Below are 20,495 nucleotides of genomic sequence, written 5' to 3' on the forward strand. Positions count from 1 at the left end.
GTTTGTGGGGAATACTGAAATTTATTGAGAGTTAGGTGTAAAATAGTGTTGAAATCTGTATTAAAAATAACATCTCTTCCCTGTACCTAGCATCGGGCTGACACCCCATATTTAACAGCTAATATTTTAAAAGCCACAACCAAGAGGAAATACCATGATAGCAATCTTGCATAGTAAGCAATGGAATGTGTTACAAAGATGTTTCTTGTGATCTCCCGCCCCCCCCCCCCCACTGCATGCAGACACAAAAACCTCCTGGTCTGCATCATGTTCAAGTCAATGCAGCAGCAGCAGCAGCAGCAGCAGCAGCAGCAGCAGCAGCAGCTGGGAGCTCCAATCTGCAGCCAACAGCATCAGCTCATTGAACCTGCACACCTCTAGGGACTGATTCAGAGCCTCACTGACCCTCTGGACAGACTACTGAGCATCTCATCCACAGTATGTTCTGGGATATGCACTGGCAAAGCAGCGGAATGCCCTGTGGGTGGCAAAAGCTAAAGAGAAATTTCAAATTGGATGGAAAATAAAGGGGGAAGGGGATAAAGCAATGGATTATACAAGGACTAAGGAGAGAGAAGCGAATACAGTCAGGGATGGCTGAGAAACAAAATACAAGAACCTTTATCAGCACTTTAGCAGATTTTGAATGCTAAGGGTTAATACTGACAGGAGGAGATGATACTCAGAAAAATAATTTTCACCCTGATATATTTCTGGAAGGACGCTTTTAACCATGCAATGACTAAAGATATGTGCGTCTGGGAGCATGGTTCATGATGTTCTTCTGAATCTCACTGAAATAAGTGGTGGTTAGATGTGTCGTTTGAGGTATGCACTTTAATGCACCCATACATCTCCAGGTTACTAGCTCTTGAAAGCATCTTGTTGCACGTAATGAGAGCTGGATGGCGAGAGTTAGGGGAAGATTTCAAAAAGATGTGACATCTATTCTGAGAGAAGCCTGCTCAGTGTGTGTTAAAGTGCTGTTTTATACTAGTCTGCATTGCATTTGCTTATTTGGGCTGCGGAGAAGCTTCTATATGCACAGCCCCAGCCCCACAACTTATAGTTTTTCATTTCAATGATTGGGTTCCTGGAGCACAGTATAAGAAGACTTACACATTTTTAATCCAAAACTAAACTAGTGAAGAAGGATATCAATCCCACTGGAAAACTGATAGCAGGATTAAGGACTGGCCCACAGGGGTGTCATTTAGGAAAGAGAAAGAGGGCAATCTGTGTTTCAGACCGCATTTCTCAAGTCAACTCCCTGGCTCTGTAAACTGGGCAAATCCTAGGACAATTCCATTGCCTCGCATAGATGTGTGCCAAAGGCACAAAACAGTTTATACTAGGAAAGCCAAAAGGATGGCTTTTGGACCAGAGTTACTAACTGCTTATTATGAAGTATAAAAAACATAATTGCAACAAATGCTCCTGAACTGCATTGCTTTTTGGGTGGTGGTGGCGGGAGGAGAATTCAGCCTCGAGTATATTCAGGAGAAGACATTTCACAGTGCTGTTAATCACACACAGACCACTCTGAAATTTCTCTGGCCCTGAAACTTGAAATGCTGGACCTTCTTGGTCCATAAGCAACAAGGTTTAGGATCATAGAACCAAAATGCTCTAATACTTTGCTACGAAGCAGGACCTGCCTATGCCAAGCCCCTACAGCGGAAGAAGCCACTCAATCAGGAATACAATGGGTCACAAGAAGTCAGGAGGAAGAGGGGAAATATGTGCGAATGGCCAGGTTCAACTTTGTACAACTCAATGCTCCTGTTCTTCTTAGGAAGGCCACAGTGAAAATATAACCATAAACCCATCTATTAGGCTCAGCTGTGAGTAGCAGGGATTGTTCTCCTGCTACACTCTCTGTTTTGCACCTATGCAATTACTATTTGTTTAGTCGTTTAGTCGTGTCCGACTCTTCGTGACCCCATGGACCAGAGCACGCCAGGCACCTCTGTCCTCCACTACCTCCCGCAGTTTGGTCAAACTCATGCTGGTAACCTCGAAAACACTATCCAACCATCTCGTCCTCTGTCGCCCCCTTCTCCTTGTGCCCTCCATCTTTCCCAGCATCAGTGTCTTCTCCAGGGAGTCTTCTCTTCTCATGAGGTGGCCAAAGTACTGGAGCCTCAGCATCACGATCTGTCCTTCCAGTGAGCACTCAGGGCTGATTTCCTTAAGAATGGATGCGTTTGATCTTCTTGCAGTCCATGGGACTCTCAAGAGTCTTCTCCAGCACCATAATTCAAAAGCATCAATTCTTCAGCGATCAGCCTTCTTTGTGGTCCAGCTCTTACTTCCATACATCACTACTGGGAAAACCATGGCTTTAACTATACGGACCTTTGTTGGCAAGGTGACGTCTCTACTTCTCAAGATGTAATTACTATAGCAGCACCCTTCTATTTGCCACACTAAATCTTGTTGTTCCTCTTCTACCTCTTAGCACACTTCCTTTGTTCTTCTCCCAGAGTTAGGCAAACAGAACTGGCATTCTTGTTAGCAACCTCTGAAGACACAGAAAATGCAGATATATCTAATCCCCTCCCACTTATTATTCAGGTATTGGTGCCTGCCAATAGGATCAGAGTGTCCCAGAAGACATGAGTTCGATGGGAAGGGTTAAAATCAGCTTGCTTCCTGACACTCTCCATTCTTGAGCTCATTCATCATATTCATGGAAACAGCACCATGGAGGGATCTAAGGTTGCCAATTAAGTTAAATTAAGCAAGATGGACAGGAATCTAAGTGAACAAGATCATTGTCATGATCTAAAGCAACTTCATTAATGGCAGAAAGCAATCTTGGCTAAGACAGTTCTTTTAATCAGGTTTTTCTGTCAGCCTTATGTCTCATTAAAAAGTTCCATTTGGGAGAGATTGCTCTTAGAGCTGTATTCCCTATGAAGGGAATGCTATGAGAATATTATGAGTAAAATTTTGTTACCAATATGAGATCGCTGCAATTGCTCATACTGACATCCTTCTTACTCAAAAAAGTGTCGTTTTAAAAAAACAAGTTGGATCTTATGACATCTTTAATCCCTGATGGAGACGCTGGCCTATCTAGTCTGATCATAGGGTTTGGAATTGGCTGGGGGAGATAATCCTGTCTGACTTTATGACATGGGTACTCAAAACTTTTTCTTTTGATATTAAAAAAACAGCTCTCTTAAATATCCCAGAAATGGATCAGGCTTTGGGACTGAAATGTCCTCTATGTCACCCTCAGATTCACGGTTGGATTAATCTGCCTCCCAGATCTATCAAAAACTTTAAGGTAGAGACTAATAGTTTGAGGCAGGAGTAGCCAAAGCAGGGTCCTCCAGAAGGTTGGAAGTACAAGTCTCATCAGCCTTGATAGCAGGACCAGGGATGATGGGAGTTGCAGTGCACAACTTCTGGAGGCTCCACACTGGGTTGAAGAAAACAGGATTGGAAGATGTAGCAGTCGTGATGCTCATGGTGTTGATTATGATTTGGGGATGGTGATTTGGTCCAAGGCTATGCTTGCTCCATTTTCAATAGAAAACAGGTTGATACAAAAATAAAACAGGGAGATAGCAAAAGCAAGATCCAATTAGTTAAAGGATTTCTTAAAAACAAACCCCAAAACCTTCAGATATGGCAGTGGATCTGCTGCTCCATTGCTATGTTTTGATTGCTTCACCTGGTCTTGTAGCAGAGCTGTGGAACATTGTCAGAAGCATTTTGCAAGCTTGTACCACTCTCTCCTCGCACCCCACTATTTCTCTCTCTGATTCTTGCACTCTTTCTATTTCAGCTTTTGCCCTCTCTTATTTCCTCCTTCCTTCATTTCACATATCAGAACTGACGGCTTGCAGGGGGCTTCTTCCATCACTTTGTCTGTTTCACCTCAACCCATTTTTCATTCCCCTGCTCCGCCATCTTTCCCTCTGGCCCTGACTCCACTCCATAGCTCACTGAAACGTTTTCTGAATCCCACAGTTCACTGTGAAGCAGCCTTGACTCCTTCTCTGCCTCTCTATATCATCTACACTTGATGCAGAAGAAGAAGCAATTCCCAGAGTGATGGAGACCAGAGAGCAGAGGAAGGAAAGCATATGGCCATATTATTCCAAGGGTATTTTCCAATGGACATTATAAGTAGCCTCAATGCTCAGCTTTATCGCTAGCGGAATCCTCCTGCTAAGAGCTTGGTACTGGGACCAATGCCTGGACTTTAAACCAAGTGGTTACAGTGGTACCTTGGGTTAGGAATTTAATTCCTTCTGGAGGTCTGTTCTTAACGTGAAGCACCACTTTAGCTAATGGAGCCTCCTGCTGCCACTGCGCTGCCACTGCACGATTTCTGTTCTCATCCTGAAGCAAAGTTCTTAACCCAAGGTACTATTTCTGGGTTAGCGGGGTCTGTAACCTAAAGCATATGTAACCTGAAGCATATGTAACCCAAGGTACCACTGTATTCTACTTTTAAAAGAGACAATAACTTAACATTTTTTGCTAAGTTAACAGAGACTTCATTCAAAGGTCATTTGTAATACCAGAACCTCCAATCAATGGCAATACGCAGAAGTATACAAGCAGGCAAACAAAGGCACAAAGAGAGTACACAGCTCACTACCCTGTATCACTTTAAATCATTTCGTGCCTGTAAAAAGGCCCAAACTGCTTTTCTGAAAGAGTTTTTGTCGCTTGCTTTGCTCATTCTCCTATAATACCTGCAGGTTCAGTAGAACACATTAATACACAGGTTCCGTCTAGCCACAAGAGTGGGGGCGTTTCAAGTGACCTCAAGTCAATTGGAAAAGAAAATCCTACATAGCACAAAGGAGCCTTTTTCTTAAAAGCGCCAAATAAGAAAGCATATCACTGAAAAGGTTGCTTTCACAATATTGCCTCAACAATTCTAAAGAAGAAAACACTTATTACAATATGATAATAAAGAAGAATCAGGTGGCACAGGGTGGAAGGAGGCCTGTGCGATGCATGCAAGCAGACCAGCTGGTTTCTCGCTCCTAATTGCTCTATAGTTAGTAAGCAGGTGCTGAACTGGTGAAGTGACTCTACTGAAAAGCCCTGTGTGATCCTGAGAGCTCCAGCTGTGGAGTTATGTCTCTGGACCATTCATACAGGCAAGCCATCATGTGCAGGTGACCCAGGCCCCTTTGGCATGTTTGTGTGAATGGGTTATTTCAAACCTAGCTGTGCAGACAACATTTTTATAGCACCTCAAATATTTCTCAGTAGAGGCCAATTCACACACACAGCCACCAATCACTAAGTGTAGGGTGAGTCAAGTGCAGAGAAATCAAGAGGTGTGCATGCATGTATGAATGAATGAATGAATGAGGTCTACAACAAACTTGCACACACAACAGAGAAGCAGAGTGGGCTCAGGAGAAGCTCCTTGACCAGCTAACATGGTTTGTCTATACTGCAAGACATGGAGGTAAGACATTTACTCGTTTTCTGGAAAGAGAAAATGGGGGGGGGGGTGTCTTTATATATAATTATCTCTCCTAAGTAGTTTTACCTAACTAAAATTAAGAATTCTGGTTTTTTAAAAATAATAAAAGTTTAAATTAGAGTGAATTTTGGAAGCAATTTTAGAGGTTCCTTAATGGCTAAGCATCTGAGGAATGTCAAGAGAAGCAAATAAAATCTTGATCCATTTAATAAAGCTGCTTTGAATGGTGCTTTGAATCCTTAACTTGTCATTCAGTGCTCCCCCCCCCCCCCGGAAAAATAGATGCCAGTATTCACCATAAAGTTGTTACAGTAAGTGCACGCTTTTTACCCCCCCCAAAAAAATGCCAGTATCCCCTGAAGTAAAGCACTGCCTACATTACCTACAGCAAAATTTCAAGGTGAAGTTGGATGCTAAGAGACTTTGAACTGTTGCAATTTTACTCAGTAAAAGCAGAGTATACTGAAATGGATTTGGGACTCTAAACTTGGCTCTCACTGAGATGGGTAATTAAGGTTTGGGCTCTGTCATTTCAGATTGCAGGTGGGGTTTTCATGGTTGAAAAAGCCTTACTGCAAAATAGAAATAAAAATGTCCTGCACTTAAGATGTAAGGCAGGAGACATGTTGGTTTTCTACATGCAGGGATTTGCAGGGGGAGAGAAATGGAGGATTCTTCCATCGTGTGATGCCCCACCTGCTGCACCTGAAGTGCTGCTTTCCAGAGAAAGCTCTGCCACATAAGTACTAGGCTCAGTGTTAGAAAGGAGCCGGAACAAAAGGGCACAGTTTCCACTGTCAGGAAGCTGTGAAGCTGAGCTGGCAATATACTGTAAATAGGTGCCATTGAAATGCCAGGTTCATGTCAAAATGTTCTGGCTGCCTTCCTAGTCTCTGTCTTCTTTTGATTCTCCACCACTCAGCTTTCCTAATTTGATTTTCTCCACGATCATATTACAAGATACTGCTCATTAAAATAGAAAAGTATTTTTTTAAAAAATGGCAGAGAAATCCAAAAAAGTAAAAAAGGGATAACAAAGCTAATTCTATAAAATCCCCCACCACACACAATGATTACATTACAATAATTTGGATCCTACCAAGTGAAGAAAGTAGAGACCTCATTCTATTAAATAACTGTACACTACCCCAGGCCTAACCGAGCTAGTTTTGAGAACAGAGCCTTAGTTCATCCGATTATCATCAGCACCTGCATTTGGGGAACCCGTGTGGGTAAAACAGGCCTTCCAGCATGTGGCCACAGTGGACAGTGAGAGTCCAACGAAGTGACGCTGCTCTCCTCCCACACGTGATGATGATCATGAGGACAATGTGAGGGGAGAAATCTTGTTTAATTCTTACACTAGATCAGGCTAAGATCCAGGAGATCCCAGCCTCCCCCCATGCCCTGCCCTCTCTCCATCCTGGTACCTGGAGGTCAGATCTTCACTTCATCCGGATCATCATTCAGTTTCCAACAATGGCCAGTCAGATAACTGTTCCCTGTTATTGGTCCTCAGCACCTGGTACCCAGAGATATACTATTTCTGAACATGGAGGTTCCATTTAGCTATCATAAGAGACACAACCTCCCTCCATCTGATTATCATTTCATGGAGTGTTGACCCTTACAAATGGCTCGAGTCAGTTATGAATCAAGCTGGGGCATTCACCTGACATTACTTCAGTCAGAGGAAGGGGGGGAATGGCTGTGAATTCATTTGATCCCCAAACTGTGTCACTTTAAAGTGCAGGTGGTTTTGAGTGAGAAGAACTGGTGGGGCTGCCTCCACTGCAATTTTCATGGGTGGCTTTGGCCAGTGGGATTTCACAGACTCAGCTCCCTACCTAGGAGGTGCCTCACAGAGCAGCTGATGTGGGGACAATGAACAGCAGGAATGCTGCTGCTCCTCTTGAGCCTTGGCAAAGGGGGATTCGCGTCCCCATGAAGGAGATTGTGCATGGAGTCATCACTGATCTGTGAACACAGAGATAGCCATTTATGACTTGTGCTTAGGAAAACTTAGGTTTTCATGTATAGGAATGTTTTCTCATGAAAGGACATCAGCTTGCAGTTGGAGGCGATACAGTCTGGAGTCAGCTTGGCCATAATCTGCTGCTTTTGAGAAGTAGGCCTGAGAGATACCTAAAACCGTCTTAGTGGGAGCTTCTTTGAAATGCAAACCTGAAAATTACTGTTGACATATATGTTAGATTGATGGGGCTGGGGAGAGAAAGTTTATTTTGGAGATATTTGGTGCTGTGGAGAGGATATTTGGGGAGAAAACATTATTCAAAGCGGGGGGGGGGGGCTGCAGCCCTGCCAGCCAGCCACATTCCTTCAACAGGAGAGAGTGCTGAAAACTTGTAAAGAAGGGCAGGCATTGTTTCTTTTCTTAAAAAACAGCCACAACCAAGTGTTTCCGGGACTCAAACCCAGTTGCAAGCTGCGCCCCTTCGCAATGGAAGTCATTGCCCCAATCAAAGAGCTATGCTTGGGTGGTTGCAGTTATTCCACGGGGAGGTGTCTTCATGTGTTAGAAGTGTTTGCTTTCTCATTAAGTTGCACACATTGTAAGCAAAACTGTCAGAGTTCTCCTGCTCCTCCTCAGGCATCTGCTGCTATAAGAGACAAGACTATGATTGCAATCTCCAAGAAGAGGGAAAGGCATCCATCCTTTCAATGCAAATTCAGAGAGATAGGCAATGCTTTCAACTCACATCATCCCTACCACTCAGCGAAGGTGAGGCATAGCAGCTAAGCCCCTAGCTCTAGCATTCCTCCTGCCATAAACTCAGCCTTCTGTCTGTCTCAAGAGACAATGAAGTGTGCCTCCAGGCATTCTGTTAGCAGCACTGAATTGACCTTTCTGGGATGCAAGCCTGGGCAGTGGGCATGGAGAACCTGGGCTCCCCAGACGACAAGACCCCCTTCTCGGCCTCACTGATGTGATCCAAAGAAAAGCAGAACAATGTGTGTGGCACCAGCTTGGCTGCAGGAGTTGCCAGAAGGAGGTGTACAAGACACCATCCAACTGTCTTAGGGACTCTACTCTGGATTTGTGTAGGGTTTACTCTTTAGCCTTTTTGGCTCCCGAAGATATCTCACAAGGTAGCAGATGTCTGAGATTTCCATCTCCTAGATGGGCTACCTTCCCAGGTCTCAACCTCAGCTCCATCCGCGTCTGAGATGTGGAAATAACAGTGCCCTGCCCTAAAGAGTTGTAAGGATGACTGTAATTGTGTATAGAAAATGCTACAGCACAGCTGGACAGCAGTGAGCCCTAGGCTTAATTTCATGAGGTCTAATTTCATGTGGGTGACTATGAAGGGGAGCTGGAAGGTGAGTGAGACAAAGGAGCGGCAGAAAGATGGAGAGAGAAAACTCTGTCCTGTCCCTTTGGCGGCTCTGGCTGAGATCACTTGGACTCCAGCCCTGCCCACTGGCAGTAAGTGGCCACGACAGGTTACCCTCAAGGTTCTCAACAGAAAACAAAACCAAAAACCTAAGGTTTATTACTCTTAATGCAACAGCATCCAAAACTGCCATCATGTAACTTTGGGATGACAGATGCATGTCAATTTCTCTCAATCCAAGGAAAAGGTGCATTCACATAGCATATTTTGAAATGGGTGAAACAGTAACAAATTTCTTAATTCCCATTTTGGGCCAGTCCTAACACTCACCAATATGCTAATGATGTTTTAATGATGCTTTTGGTCAAACAGAAATCTTCACAGACTGACAACAATTTAAGAGGGTGGGGGAGATGTTTCTTGCCTCCAGCTGTCATCCACTGCTCAGCAAAAGCAGGTAATAACGAGACAAAATATGCCAGCTACTTTTGCAAAAACTGCCTTTTCAATAAATTTACGCTAGGCAGTAATGAGCTGTGTTGTGCGGCATTTAATCTGTTCTTTAAAAAGAGGAAGAAGCTAAAAAGGAATTCTTTCAGCGTGGCTCTCAGATATTAAAGTCCGCACATCATTTATGTTGACAGTTCGGCTTCAGGCTATAAAACAGAAGAACCTGTTCTACATCTTCGCTTAAAAAAGGAGCAGAAAACCTAAACCCCCATCAATCCACTGTCATGGTTTTACATCTTATCTGTGGCAAAAATGAATCATTGGAAAGATTTGTTCTGATTCCACAGACAGATCCATCAACTTGGTGAGGTTGTGAAACAGGTGATTCAGAGACTGGTAATTAGTGGCAACCATCCCATAGGACTGTGTGAACACCTTGTGCAACCATTCTTTTTGCATTCGTAAGTCAGTATTCTGGATTCTGTGTTTCAATTCTGCGCTGCCCCTTTGAGTATCTCCTTAACTCAGAAAGGGCCCAAACAGAAAAGCAAACCAAGCAACTACTTGGGGTGCAGAAATCTCAGTGGGATTTCAGCTATGGTAAACTGATGGGAGGCACACCTAATTGTAGAGCAGTTTGTTGGCTGACTGGATATCTGCTTTATGACACAACTAATATCTGCTAATGACACAACTGAGAGTCTTCAAATGTCTATCAGTTCCCTGGGGCACAAACACAGTGGTAAAGGTGAGGTAGTAAAGAAAGGCATTAAATGGGGGGGGGGGGGGAGCCTGTGCTAGCTAACTAAGAAAGGAGGTGGGATGGGGTAGAATCCTAACCCCTACCCTGGATGCAATTAAATTGTGAAGGCTGCACAAACTGAAGGCACCACAGTAGGTATAGGGAATCAAAGACCCAGTGGCCCAGCAGAACCCTTCAGGCCCTCTCTCTGGTCCTTGGGACTCTCCCCGGGCCGTATCCCCTTCCTGGCCACCCCCCCCCCCTTGCCAGTCCCACCTTGCACCTTCCTTGAATAATTCTAAATGGATGGAAGGTGTCCTTGAACTCTGCTAAGGCTTGCCTGGATGGAGGGTGGAGGGGTGTGAGACTGTGTGTAGAAACTATCCTACTGTACAAAGGTAGCCATCACATTTGTTGCTCTGCCCCCCCCCCCCCCCCCCGCATGTGGCCTCCCAGTAGGGATTGCCACCCTGATGCTGAAAGTTTGCTACTCCTACCTTCTCCGTTACACACATTTAGTACAACTAGTACCAGAAATGTGCTGCTTTAGTCTCAGGAAAGCTGCACTCCAATAGGTGTAGCAATGCCCAGGCCAAAAGCAGTGCACAACATTACCAATCCTGCACAGTAAGAGCAGGCAGAATTGAAGCAAGGACCCGATTTGGTCACTGCTGGCCAAGCACAAAGGAGCTACCACAAGGGATGTGAAGAAGCTTACAAAGCATGTTGCTCCCTGGACATGCAACAGAAGTCAGTCAGTTACCTACATCATGTGCTTTGTGCCATGAAATGAGGAGAGGTCAAAACAGCTGGAATTTCAGATCCACTTTAGCCAAAACTGAGCTCATTTGCAATGCAAAATGTGCTTCTAATTAATGTTCAGAACCCTAATTCAACAATATCTTTTAAATTCTTTGCAGTAAAAATTCACTTTTATCAAATTCTCAGTTGCAATATTTAAAAAAGAAGACACCCCCCACCCCACCCCCGGAAGTTTTACAATTTCACATGTAAAATTCTGACCCCGAGACTAAGACAGCTAGCAGACGAAGGGTTTGCTCACCTGACAGAAGCAGATCAACAGACTGAAGTCTACTTGTGATGGTGTGGAGGGTGAGGAAAGCAAAGGAAAGCAAAGTCGGGAATGCTTGAAAAATAAAATATTTTTAGTTAACAAGGAGGAAAAAATCATTTGCAGGAGAAAGGGTTCATTTGCATTCCAAACCCCGCTCCCCAAATGGTCTCTGCTTGTGCTTGAAACAGCCATTTAGTTTGGTATATATTGCAGAAAGCTACGGAAGCAGCAGCAGCAGTCCATCATGAATCCCTAGGTAGATTTTAGTGAGTCTATCATGCTAAACAACACAAAAAGTTTCATAGAATATGATGGAGGTACTCTGGACAGGGATGTCACTCATCACTGAAAGAAAGCACAAACCTGACAGTGATGTCGACGTCATGTGGCAACATACAAAAACCACCCCACCCCCAGCAATTATTCTACTATAAATGATAAGTGCAGAAAGGCCCTATAATTTTGGGGAGACCCAGATTTCCTTTACAGTTTCACTCACCATGAAGCTCCCACAATATTGCTGAAAGGATAAAATGAGGGAGGAGAGAACCATGGATTGTCCCACATAAAACAGAGGCAGGTAAACCTTTTAGCTCCATGCGCAAAATCCTTATCAAGATCAGCTGTGAGGACCCACTCGTCTGTCACAACCCATCACTTGACTTTGCAAGCCGCCTCCCTGCTCCTTTAAACTCCAGATCCCAGAGGTTTAAAACAGAAGTATAGGGCAACTTACTAAAGCTTTAAAAGAGCCATGTTCAAGTTGGAGCCTCAAGAGGCTCACATAAGAGTGACGTGGACTATCCTTGTAAAAGTGCTTTTGGGAGCATCTTCCCCACAAGCAAGCAGGCAGTTGGGGTGCAGTGGGGTGCATGGGGAGGGGAAGAGTACTCCCTGCCACTGCCTACCTAGTCACTCCAATGTTAAAAGGAGAACATTTTAAGGGGGTGCTTCCAAGAGTGCTTGTGCAAACCAAGGAACACTTTTACAAGGGGCAAAACACTTCTCCTTGGAGCAGGTGGGCAGGCAGCAGTCCCCCACACCCCTGCTGCTGCCACTCATGTGCTCACTTCAGTGTTTAAATTATGGGGGGGGGGAGTCCCCCCCAGCTAGGGTTGCCACCACCTCTCCATTCAGTTAAAGGAGAAGCGTTAAAAAGTGCTTCAATGCCCCCCCCCATCGGCTGATCAGCAGATACCCAACCCTGCTGCCAAGGCTCTGTGGTCTTGTTACTTGCTAATGCAGATTTTGAGCCTGCCCCCTGTCCATCAGCTGATGGCACCAGCGCATGTTAGGTGATGGGCAAATGGTGCGGTTTGGGTAAAATGGGCTTGTGAATTAAACCGAACTCCTTGGTGGGCCAAGATTGGCCCATGGGTTACAAGTTCTCCAACCCTGACATAAAATGCAGACTAGGGATCAGATTTTTAAATTCTCTCTCATGTTTAGAACAAAACAAAAGCCTTGCATCTTGAAAATTAAAACATCAGGGATACCGCTTTTTCATAGAAGCATTCTTTTTTGTTTTTGTTCTGCAATTCTCCACTTGCCTTCTGAAATCTACCAATCTCAGTCTCAAAAGGGTCGTACCACCTGCCTTTTAAATGCATTTATATTTTATTCCTGAACATGCTCTAATTTGTCAATATGCACACAATACACACACACCGAATGTTCACATTGGCCCTTATTGACCAATGTGTCATCATCTCTCTCTTGTTTGACCTGTGTCGGCCATAATACTTCCACGTTATCTTCTCCTGTCTCTTTGGCCTTTGGGCCAGCTCACATACCCAGAGCGGTTCAAACAAGTGTAATGTGGTCATGTGACTGCTTTACTGCCAGCCCTGAATGCTGTGTATATTCTACTGTACCAGTATTGACAACTTTTTTCTATCTCACTAAATGTGGGTTGCAATGTAAGGTGTTTTGGATGTTGTTATTAGTTTCACAGCAAATTCACAAACTCATCTAGCCAATGATCCTTTTCAAATTATGTCCGATGTTTTGACTGATGTTATGACTCCCCATGTAAGCCCAGTTTGCTTCCTAAACGAGGAGGGAGGACTATCAAACCTACTGCATGCAGATTTATGAATGGATCATCCACGAGCACGTTGCCTTGCCTAGGGCAGAATACATCTAACAAGGATCCTTGGCTAAGAGGGTATGGAATCCAAACCTTAATCCTGAAACAGTTCAAGGCCTTCAAATAAACGATGTCTTCTCCGCCCCTTGCAGAGCCTGAGGGGCTTTGCTGGATATAGCATGTAACTCTACTGTAATGGCGTTTATTCAACAAAGACCTTGACAACTGTACTCCTTTACTGATTGTTTCTCCCTTTTTGTGCTGAGTAAAACAATTAATTTGTAACAGTGAAAAATACATCCACTTGTAGCTTTTCTGACCTGATATCATATTAATTTAATCTGCTTTATGAATTGCTGGAGGAAATATTCAGCTATTTTCTGAAAGACTGACTTGGGGATTATTGGAGCTGTATAATTGTTCTACTGATAAGATGTGAGAAAAAATACTTTATTTGACATTAATCTTACTGAAATGGGCAATGTATCTGAGAAATAGATTGCTGTCTAACTGGCTTGCCAAAATATCTCTTGCTGAGAGCAACTGTAGCTCATTAAAAAAAAAATTATTTATTTAAACAGCCTCTTTTAAGAATGTTCAATCTTTCGTCAACATCTGTTGTCTCTTCCTCCTTAGGAACATAATTGTGCAGAATTCCAGTGTAAAACAGGCTGTGTACAGACTTCTCAAAATATTCATGCAGTTACCCTGCAGATTTTTTTTGATTTTTTTATATTTCTCCTTTGCTCTTAGAATGCATGCACACAACATATGGAAACACCTGAAAATAAGTTTGCAAAGTGCTCTTACTGAGATGACTACTAAATGTATACCTCCAGTGCTTTCAAGAGAAGAATAAAATGCAAGCTACTTGCTTAGTTGGTTATACACACCACTTCAAACAATGATGAAGAACAGTAACACTCTAGAACAGCAGTCAAGGCAATGAGCACTCACACTTTACATTGTGGGTGCCCTTTGTGGGATCGCGTGTGGTGCTACAGTTCCCAGGGAGCTTACTGGCAAACAGGGGCTGGCCTGCCTCTCAGTGTTAAGTTTTGGAGGTTCACACCCAGCCTCAGTATTCAAGCTGGAGGTGGGGCCAGCCCCATTGATAAATAGGAGGTGGAGCCGACAACAGCCAGGCAGTTGGCTCTGAAGATTCACCCTCCCTTTGTTTAATGTTTCTTGTTTGCAGATAACTTTTCCTTCTTCTTTAGCGGGCGCTGCTGTTGAAGGACTGGGAATAAATTTTCTTGCATTAGCAGGTTTTGTCTTCCCCATAGCAATTCGTCACAACTTTTGTGGTTACGGCCTTGAGTAGAATCCTTTAGTCTTTTCTTCCCTATATGGGGGGGGAGGCATTGTGCCTAACCTCCCTGTGGCAGCGATTCCAGGGTCCCCCTCTTAAAGGGGTTATATATATGGGTGTCACTGAAAGGTCATCAGTGAACCACCCTGAATGCGGGGATATAGGCTTGGCTGCCTGCTACACTTACGTCTTGCAGAGCACCCCCATATTCCATTTACCCTGATGAGCCCCAGTTCCCCCCGGCTGGGGGGCTGGGAGGGACACACCCCCAAGGCCTAAGCCAAGGTCTTCCTACATTCCGAAGTTTAATAAAGTTGTGGCCTAATTTTAATTCCATATAACGTTGTCAGAGTCTTTATTCCTTCCTTATGATCCCCGGGGGCTGGGGCTGTCGCTGCCTGGTCTCACAATCTGTACTGCATTCATTCCTGCTGGACTTCAAATCCTTCATACATTTGCACTCTTGGGTTTCGTGCAATGCTACTGTATCATTTGGAAGCTTAAGAAAATAGTAATTTCTCCAATGAGAGAAGGTATTGGAGCAGCAGAACTCAGCATGTGACATGAAGACACCAGAACACTGAATTTAAGACAAAAGGTACAAGCTGTAGAAGATCTTGGTTTACACAGAATTTGTCCAGCTTTATGTCCTTAAAGAGAAGCTGGGTGAACAACCCAGCTCAGGGGTAATGAATGGGATGCCCTCCTCCAGATGCAATTGGACCACAACTCCCATAATCCCTGCCTAGAGCTGATGGGAGTTGTGGTTGAATAGCATCAGGAGGCCACCATATTGGCAACTGCTGCCATAGTTCATGCAGCATGGTTCTCAGACCTGTTGGCTCTGGGGGGAAATGTCAAAGGCTTAACTATGTCATTGGCCAAGATGTTAAAGCGCCTTTATAAGAACTTTTCTCTATGCAGTCGTACCTTGGTTTTCTAACAGCTTAGTTCATTAACAACTTGGAACTTGAATGCCTCAAACTCGGAAGCCGGATGTCCAGAGCGGCTTCCACAGCTGGATGCTCCTGCAGCCAATCGGAAGCCACGCCTTGGTTTCCAAACATTTCAAAGTCGAACGGACTTCCGGAAACGCATTCTGTTTGAAAACCAAGGTACGACTGTATTACATAAATTAAACCCCACCTCTATCATTCAATTACATTCCTTTCAATTCAGCTACTCCTTTACCTCCTCCCTCCCTCCATAGGTCTTACTGTCCCTTTCACTGTGAGGCTGACAGCCTCAGTTCCGTGATATTGCAAGCTGAAGCCAATGGAGGGAATCCATTGACTTTGTAAACTGGAGCAACTTTGTATGATTGTAAGTTCAATGCAATCCATTGACTGTCTTTGGAAGGAAAGATCTTTCTAACATCAAATAAAAATCTTACAGTGACTTCTTTGATAAATAGTCCTAATTTTTCAAAGATATGATTTTGGTCAACCACATTTGCCATTCAGCAAAAATAACAAAAATGTATGAGGTGTCACGCAGAAAGTTAGATACTTTGTTCTAAAATCCTAGCTATCTAGAATTATTTCATTCAAACAGACAAAACTAAAGTATGACATATTTGCTTTCCTCTGAATTTTAAATGGATCATTTATAAGTAAAGATTCTTAAGAGCAAATGGAAATGAGGTTACAATAAGGGGAGAGGACAAGTTCACATAAAGGGAAACAACAGAATAGACTAATTAATTGCCTATTATGTATTAGCATAAAGGGTAAACAAGAAGGAACATCAGTTCAAAATATGGCACTAAATTATAATAATCAGTAATAGGATGTGCTGAACCATCTCCCCTGCCCCCCATACATCTGGCATTTTGCTTTAGGAGAGGCTCTGTGGCAAAATTCATTTGCTGGAAGCGTACTCTCCAGGCAAGGATGGGGAACATCAGGTCCAGGGGCCAAATGTGGTCCTTATGGCCTCATGGATCCTGCAGGGCAGCCGCTTTCAGTGTTTCTGCCTTGGTGGAATAATGAGTATTTGAACTCTGATGGCGCTTCTTGACTGTCTGTCTGGAGGACAGAGAGGGCTGGGTGAGAGAGTGCAGAAACGAGCTCACGGTAACAAAGGTAAAATTCAAATTGGTTGCTTTGCCTGTGGACCCACACACCACTGGCAAGCGGCCCCTGAAAGTTTGATCAGAAGGGAATGTGGCCCTTGGGCTGGGAAAGGGACCCCATTCCTGTCTTAGGCCTTTCTTACAACACACCATACCACCCCCAACACCTGGCTTCTGGCACACAAGTCCCAAAGGAAGTAGAATGTGTCAGTTCCACAAGGGGTCTTGCATGTATCATTTGATGCTCTCTCCTATGTAAGAATGGCAACCTCGCTGGCCACATAAAAATGCTTTGGGACACAAGGGAATCCACATGGGATGGGATGACTTTGGTACAAGTTTTATAAATTAACTTGCTCACTCAAACCTGGTCATCATACTATCTACATTGCAAGCACAATTTTAAATGGAAGGGCTTCCCTCAAAATATCTTGGGAATTATAGTTTGGTGAGTTGCTGAAAGTTTTCTGCTAAGCCACTAGCCTTTGTGGTCTTTGTAGCCACTAGTTGTAGTTTGCATAACTACAAATCCCAGTTTTTCCTGATTAGAGGGACTTATTTTAAAGCTAGTTTATACCTGTAATTCAAGTGTATCCTGTGTCATATTTAAAAGCCTGTTTGTCTGTCCTATACTTCTGCTGGGGGGGAGAGACTGTGTCAATAGGGCTGGTTAGCACAACTGAAAATAAGAATGTTGACAACACTGCCAAAATTTTACAAAATGGAATTTATTTTTATGCACTGTAGTTTCAGGGCTTTTGACCTCCAAATCAGAGGCTATTTTCAAAACTTGTCAACACCAGATATGATAGCATGAGAAAAAGTATTATGCATTCTCACCTGATTATTTCCTGTCTCCCAAAACATTAACTTTTCCAAACAATGTGTATTTTATTCTCAGGAGCAAGCTCCACCTGCACAAAAGCAGCAAACAGCCCAAGCAATGTTAAGACTATAAAATCCATAATGCTGTGTAACCATATGCAAAAAACAAAATCCCCTTAAATGAACAATTGTTCATACTGAAGGAACTGGAAAAATGTGAGTGAACAGGGACTCTTCTCCTTGTAAATCTGCCATTTGAGGCCAGAAAAAGATGGATCTGAAAAAGAGAGAGAGCTGCCTATGCATTTCATGCATCTACCTTTTATTACACATGGACAGAAATCCTTTAAATATAATGTGATTTTCTTAAGGGAGAAATCCAAAGAGAAAAGTCTCTTTTTTGTTCTTCTGAATAATGTCTTTTTCCCTCCAAGCAGAAGGTTAAAAATAATTTCAATGTCAAACATCTCATATCAAATCATGCTTTTAAATCTGATAAGCAGAAGCATTTGAATTATTTTTAAGAAGACCTTTATGTTGGAAGCTGCTTTTTTAAAAAAAAGATTACATTTGTAGTTTTTAGTGAAAGTACCCTTTAATAGTAGCCATAAATATGTGCATATGTAATGTGGACATTTCTTTTGTAATGTAAAAATTTCAGGGGGTGGGGCTTGCATTTCTGTGCTCTCTTAAAATCACTGAAGTTACAAGCCCACCTTTTGTTCCAAACTGTCCTCATCTGCTTTCAACACAGGAATCAAAGCAGCAGCCCACAGCATAATGATAAAAAAACAACAACGTTAAAGGCAACAGTGAATGACAAACCCCAGGTCTGGAACCCAAAGCAACTCCACAGCAAACGCACATGTGGGAGGCAGGACTGGAACCGAAATTGCTGAGATGTGCACAGCAGGATCACAGGTGCTTTATTTTAATCTAATAGTGCGTCAAAAATGAAGATACACCAAAAGCAGCATATTCAAAGTTGCACCAAAATAGCATATTTTAACCTGAGCCTGAGACTGTCAGGGACTGATAATAAGGATGCTTGAAGATTTTTAAATATATATATATATTTTTAAAATCCAATGTGACCTGACGTAAACTTTGGATGTCACACTTCTCTGAATTTTGCAAACATTTCTTAGCTCAAAAAACATACCAAAATGTATCAAACATTAATATTTTTGGAAAGAATATGTTAAGAAATTCAAATATTTTATATATTTAAAATATATAAAATACTATTTTCTGTTAAAGTGTTTATTTAAATGTTAATTTCCATGCTTTTTTTTTTTTTTTTTTAACCCAGCAGGTTAATATGGAAGCCGGTCAGAATGGACTCATGAATGAAGACATGCAGTACTGACAGGGACCCGTAATAGTCCATCGCCACCCAATAATTCCATGACCATGTTTTGGCAGAGGTTAGGTGTTTATCACTCATCTTGTTTATAGTAAAAATCATCCTGAAAGTTATTTCAGTGTTTGAATGAAAAGTTGCACACCTGTTGCGCACCTTCAAACAGACTCAGCTGTTGAAAGCGAAGAGATTTTTCACACACTCCCACAACCCACTGATCCTCTTTGCACAAGAAAGAACAGCTTCTGCGAGTGCCTCCTCTGTCATTCAAACAATGCAATGAGTTGCACAGGGTTTCATTCATGCAGCTGACTCATGCATCCTACCCTTGACATTAAGCAGAACACAGAGTCTCTTCTGCTGCAAGAAGAAGAAGAAGAAGAAGAGGAAGAGTGAAGGGCTTGGTGAGCGTAGTAGCTGCCCTATTGTTTCCAGGCAGAAGGCCATTGCAGACTTATTGGCAAGGGCACCCTGGCTATGGAACATTCCCCACTTCCAAGCTTCGGCTTGCACCCCCTTGGCAGTTTTTTGGCAGCAGTTTTCCTCTTCCACCAGGTTTTCTCAATGTGCTGTGTGGGCATCTGTGATATATTTGTTTATGCATTGGGTTATATGGCCATACTGACTAAAATACCTAACAGATGGAAGGAGATTATATTTTCCTTTATTGTATTGCATCTGATATTGCTGTGACACCCCCCCCCCCGAGATCACATGGGATGAGACACAAGATGTAAATTCTGTAAAGAAAAGGGATTGTGAGGGAAGAAGAGAAAGGCAAGCTCAGGCACTATTTCTTAGTTACAGAATTTTTGACATGATCAGCTGAAATGGAAAGAGGTTGCTGACCTCTCTGCAGAGCTGGGGGGGCATGTCCTGCAGTCCCATCCCTGCCCCTCTCCCACAGGGGGTTGGAATGGCTGCTGCAACCGATATTTGGGGTGAGAGTGAGGACTATGCAGTGAGCTGCTCAACTTCCCCTTGTCACTCCATCTCTCTCCACTCATCTCAACTCACTGCAGGAGATTCACTAGCACAAGGCTCAAGACTCCCGTTTTAGATGGCACACTTCAAATAAGAATTTCGTTTAATTAATCTTGTAAAATAACATGTGCATGTATAGTGCTATACAGAGAATACATAATTCTACTGATAATAATAACAACAACAACAACAACAACAACAGTGAGCTGGAAAGCCAATTATACAATCAGATTAAAGACCCAACAAATCCTAATTAAAGGGTAGGACAGAAGCAGATGCCTATGAAACAGAAATGCAAAGCCAGTATGTGGTTAGCAGGGCAAATCAAGAAAGATGTGATGAGCTGTACAACAAGATGAAAATATGTAAGAAGAATGTAAGAGCATGCAACAGAAATTTAACAGTTCTGCAGAAGGTATGTCAGGCTAACAAAACGATCAAGGAAGACTTATGCTGCATGGCTGAGGATCGGGTCTCGAGATTGGTTACAAAAGCAGCCTTATTTGAATTGAAATAGCAGGTACTTGAGAAACCGAAGTTATTTTAATTCAGAAAGCAGAGGAGCTCATAGGAGTGGAATTTTTGGCACTTAAAATTGACATTAACATTAGGGTAGGACATATTTTACGCACGTGGCGCTGTCGGTTAAACCACAGAGCCTAGGGCTTGCCGATCAGAAGGTCAGCAGTTCGAATCCCCGCGACGGGGTGAGCACCCGTTGCTCGGTCCCTGCTCCTGCCAACCTAGCAGTTTGAAAG

General features: G+C 43.2%; 1 protein-coding gene across 2 annotated transcripts in view; it reads right to left on the minus strand.

Annotated features, from left to right (window-relative positions):
- The window catches only part of PCDH17 (protocadherin 17), a 137,742-nt gene that overhangs the window by 29,032 nt on the left and 88,215 nt on the right, over positions 1–20,495 (minus strand). Inside the window, exon 4 of one of the 2 annotated variants that reach the window (XM_028728419.2) lies at positions 11,079–11,162. The exons of the other annotated variant lie outside the window; for it this stretch is intronic. Within the exon in view, the coding sequence (XP_028584252.2) occupies positions 11,079–11,162 (84 nt within the window). The remainder of the gene's footprint in view (positions 1–11,078; positions 11,163–20,495) is intronic. 2 annotated transcript variants of the gene reach the window in all.

Source organism: Podarcis muralis, chromosome 4 (genome assembly GCF_964188315.1).
Source record: "Podarcis muralis chromosome 4, rPodMur119.hap1.1, whole genome shotgun sequence".
Classification (NCBI taxonomy): domain Eukaryota; kingdom Metazoa; phylum Chordata; class Lepidosauria; order Squamata; family Lacertidae; genus Podarcis; species Podarcis muralis.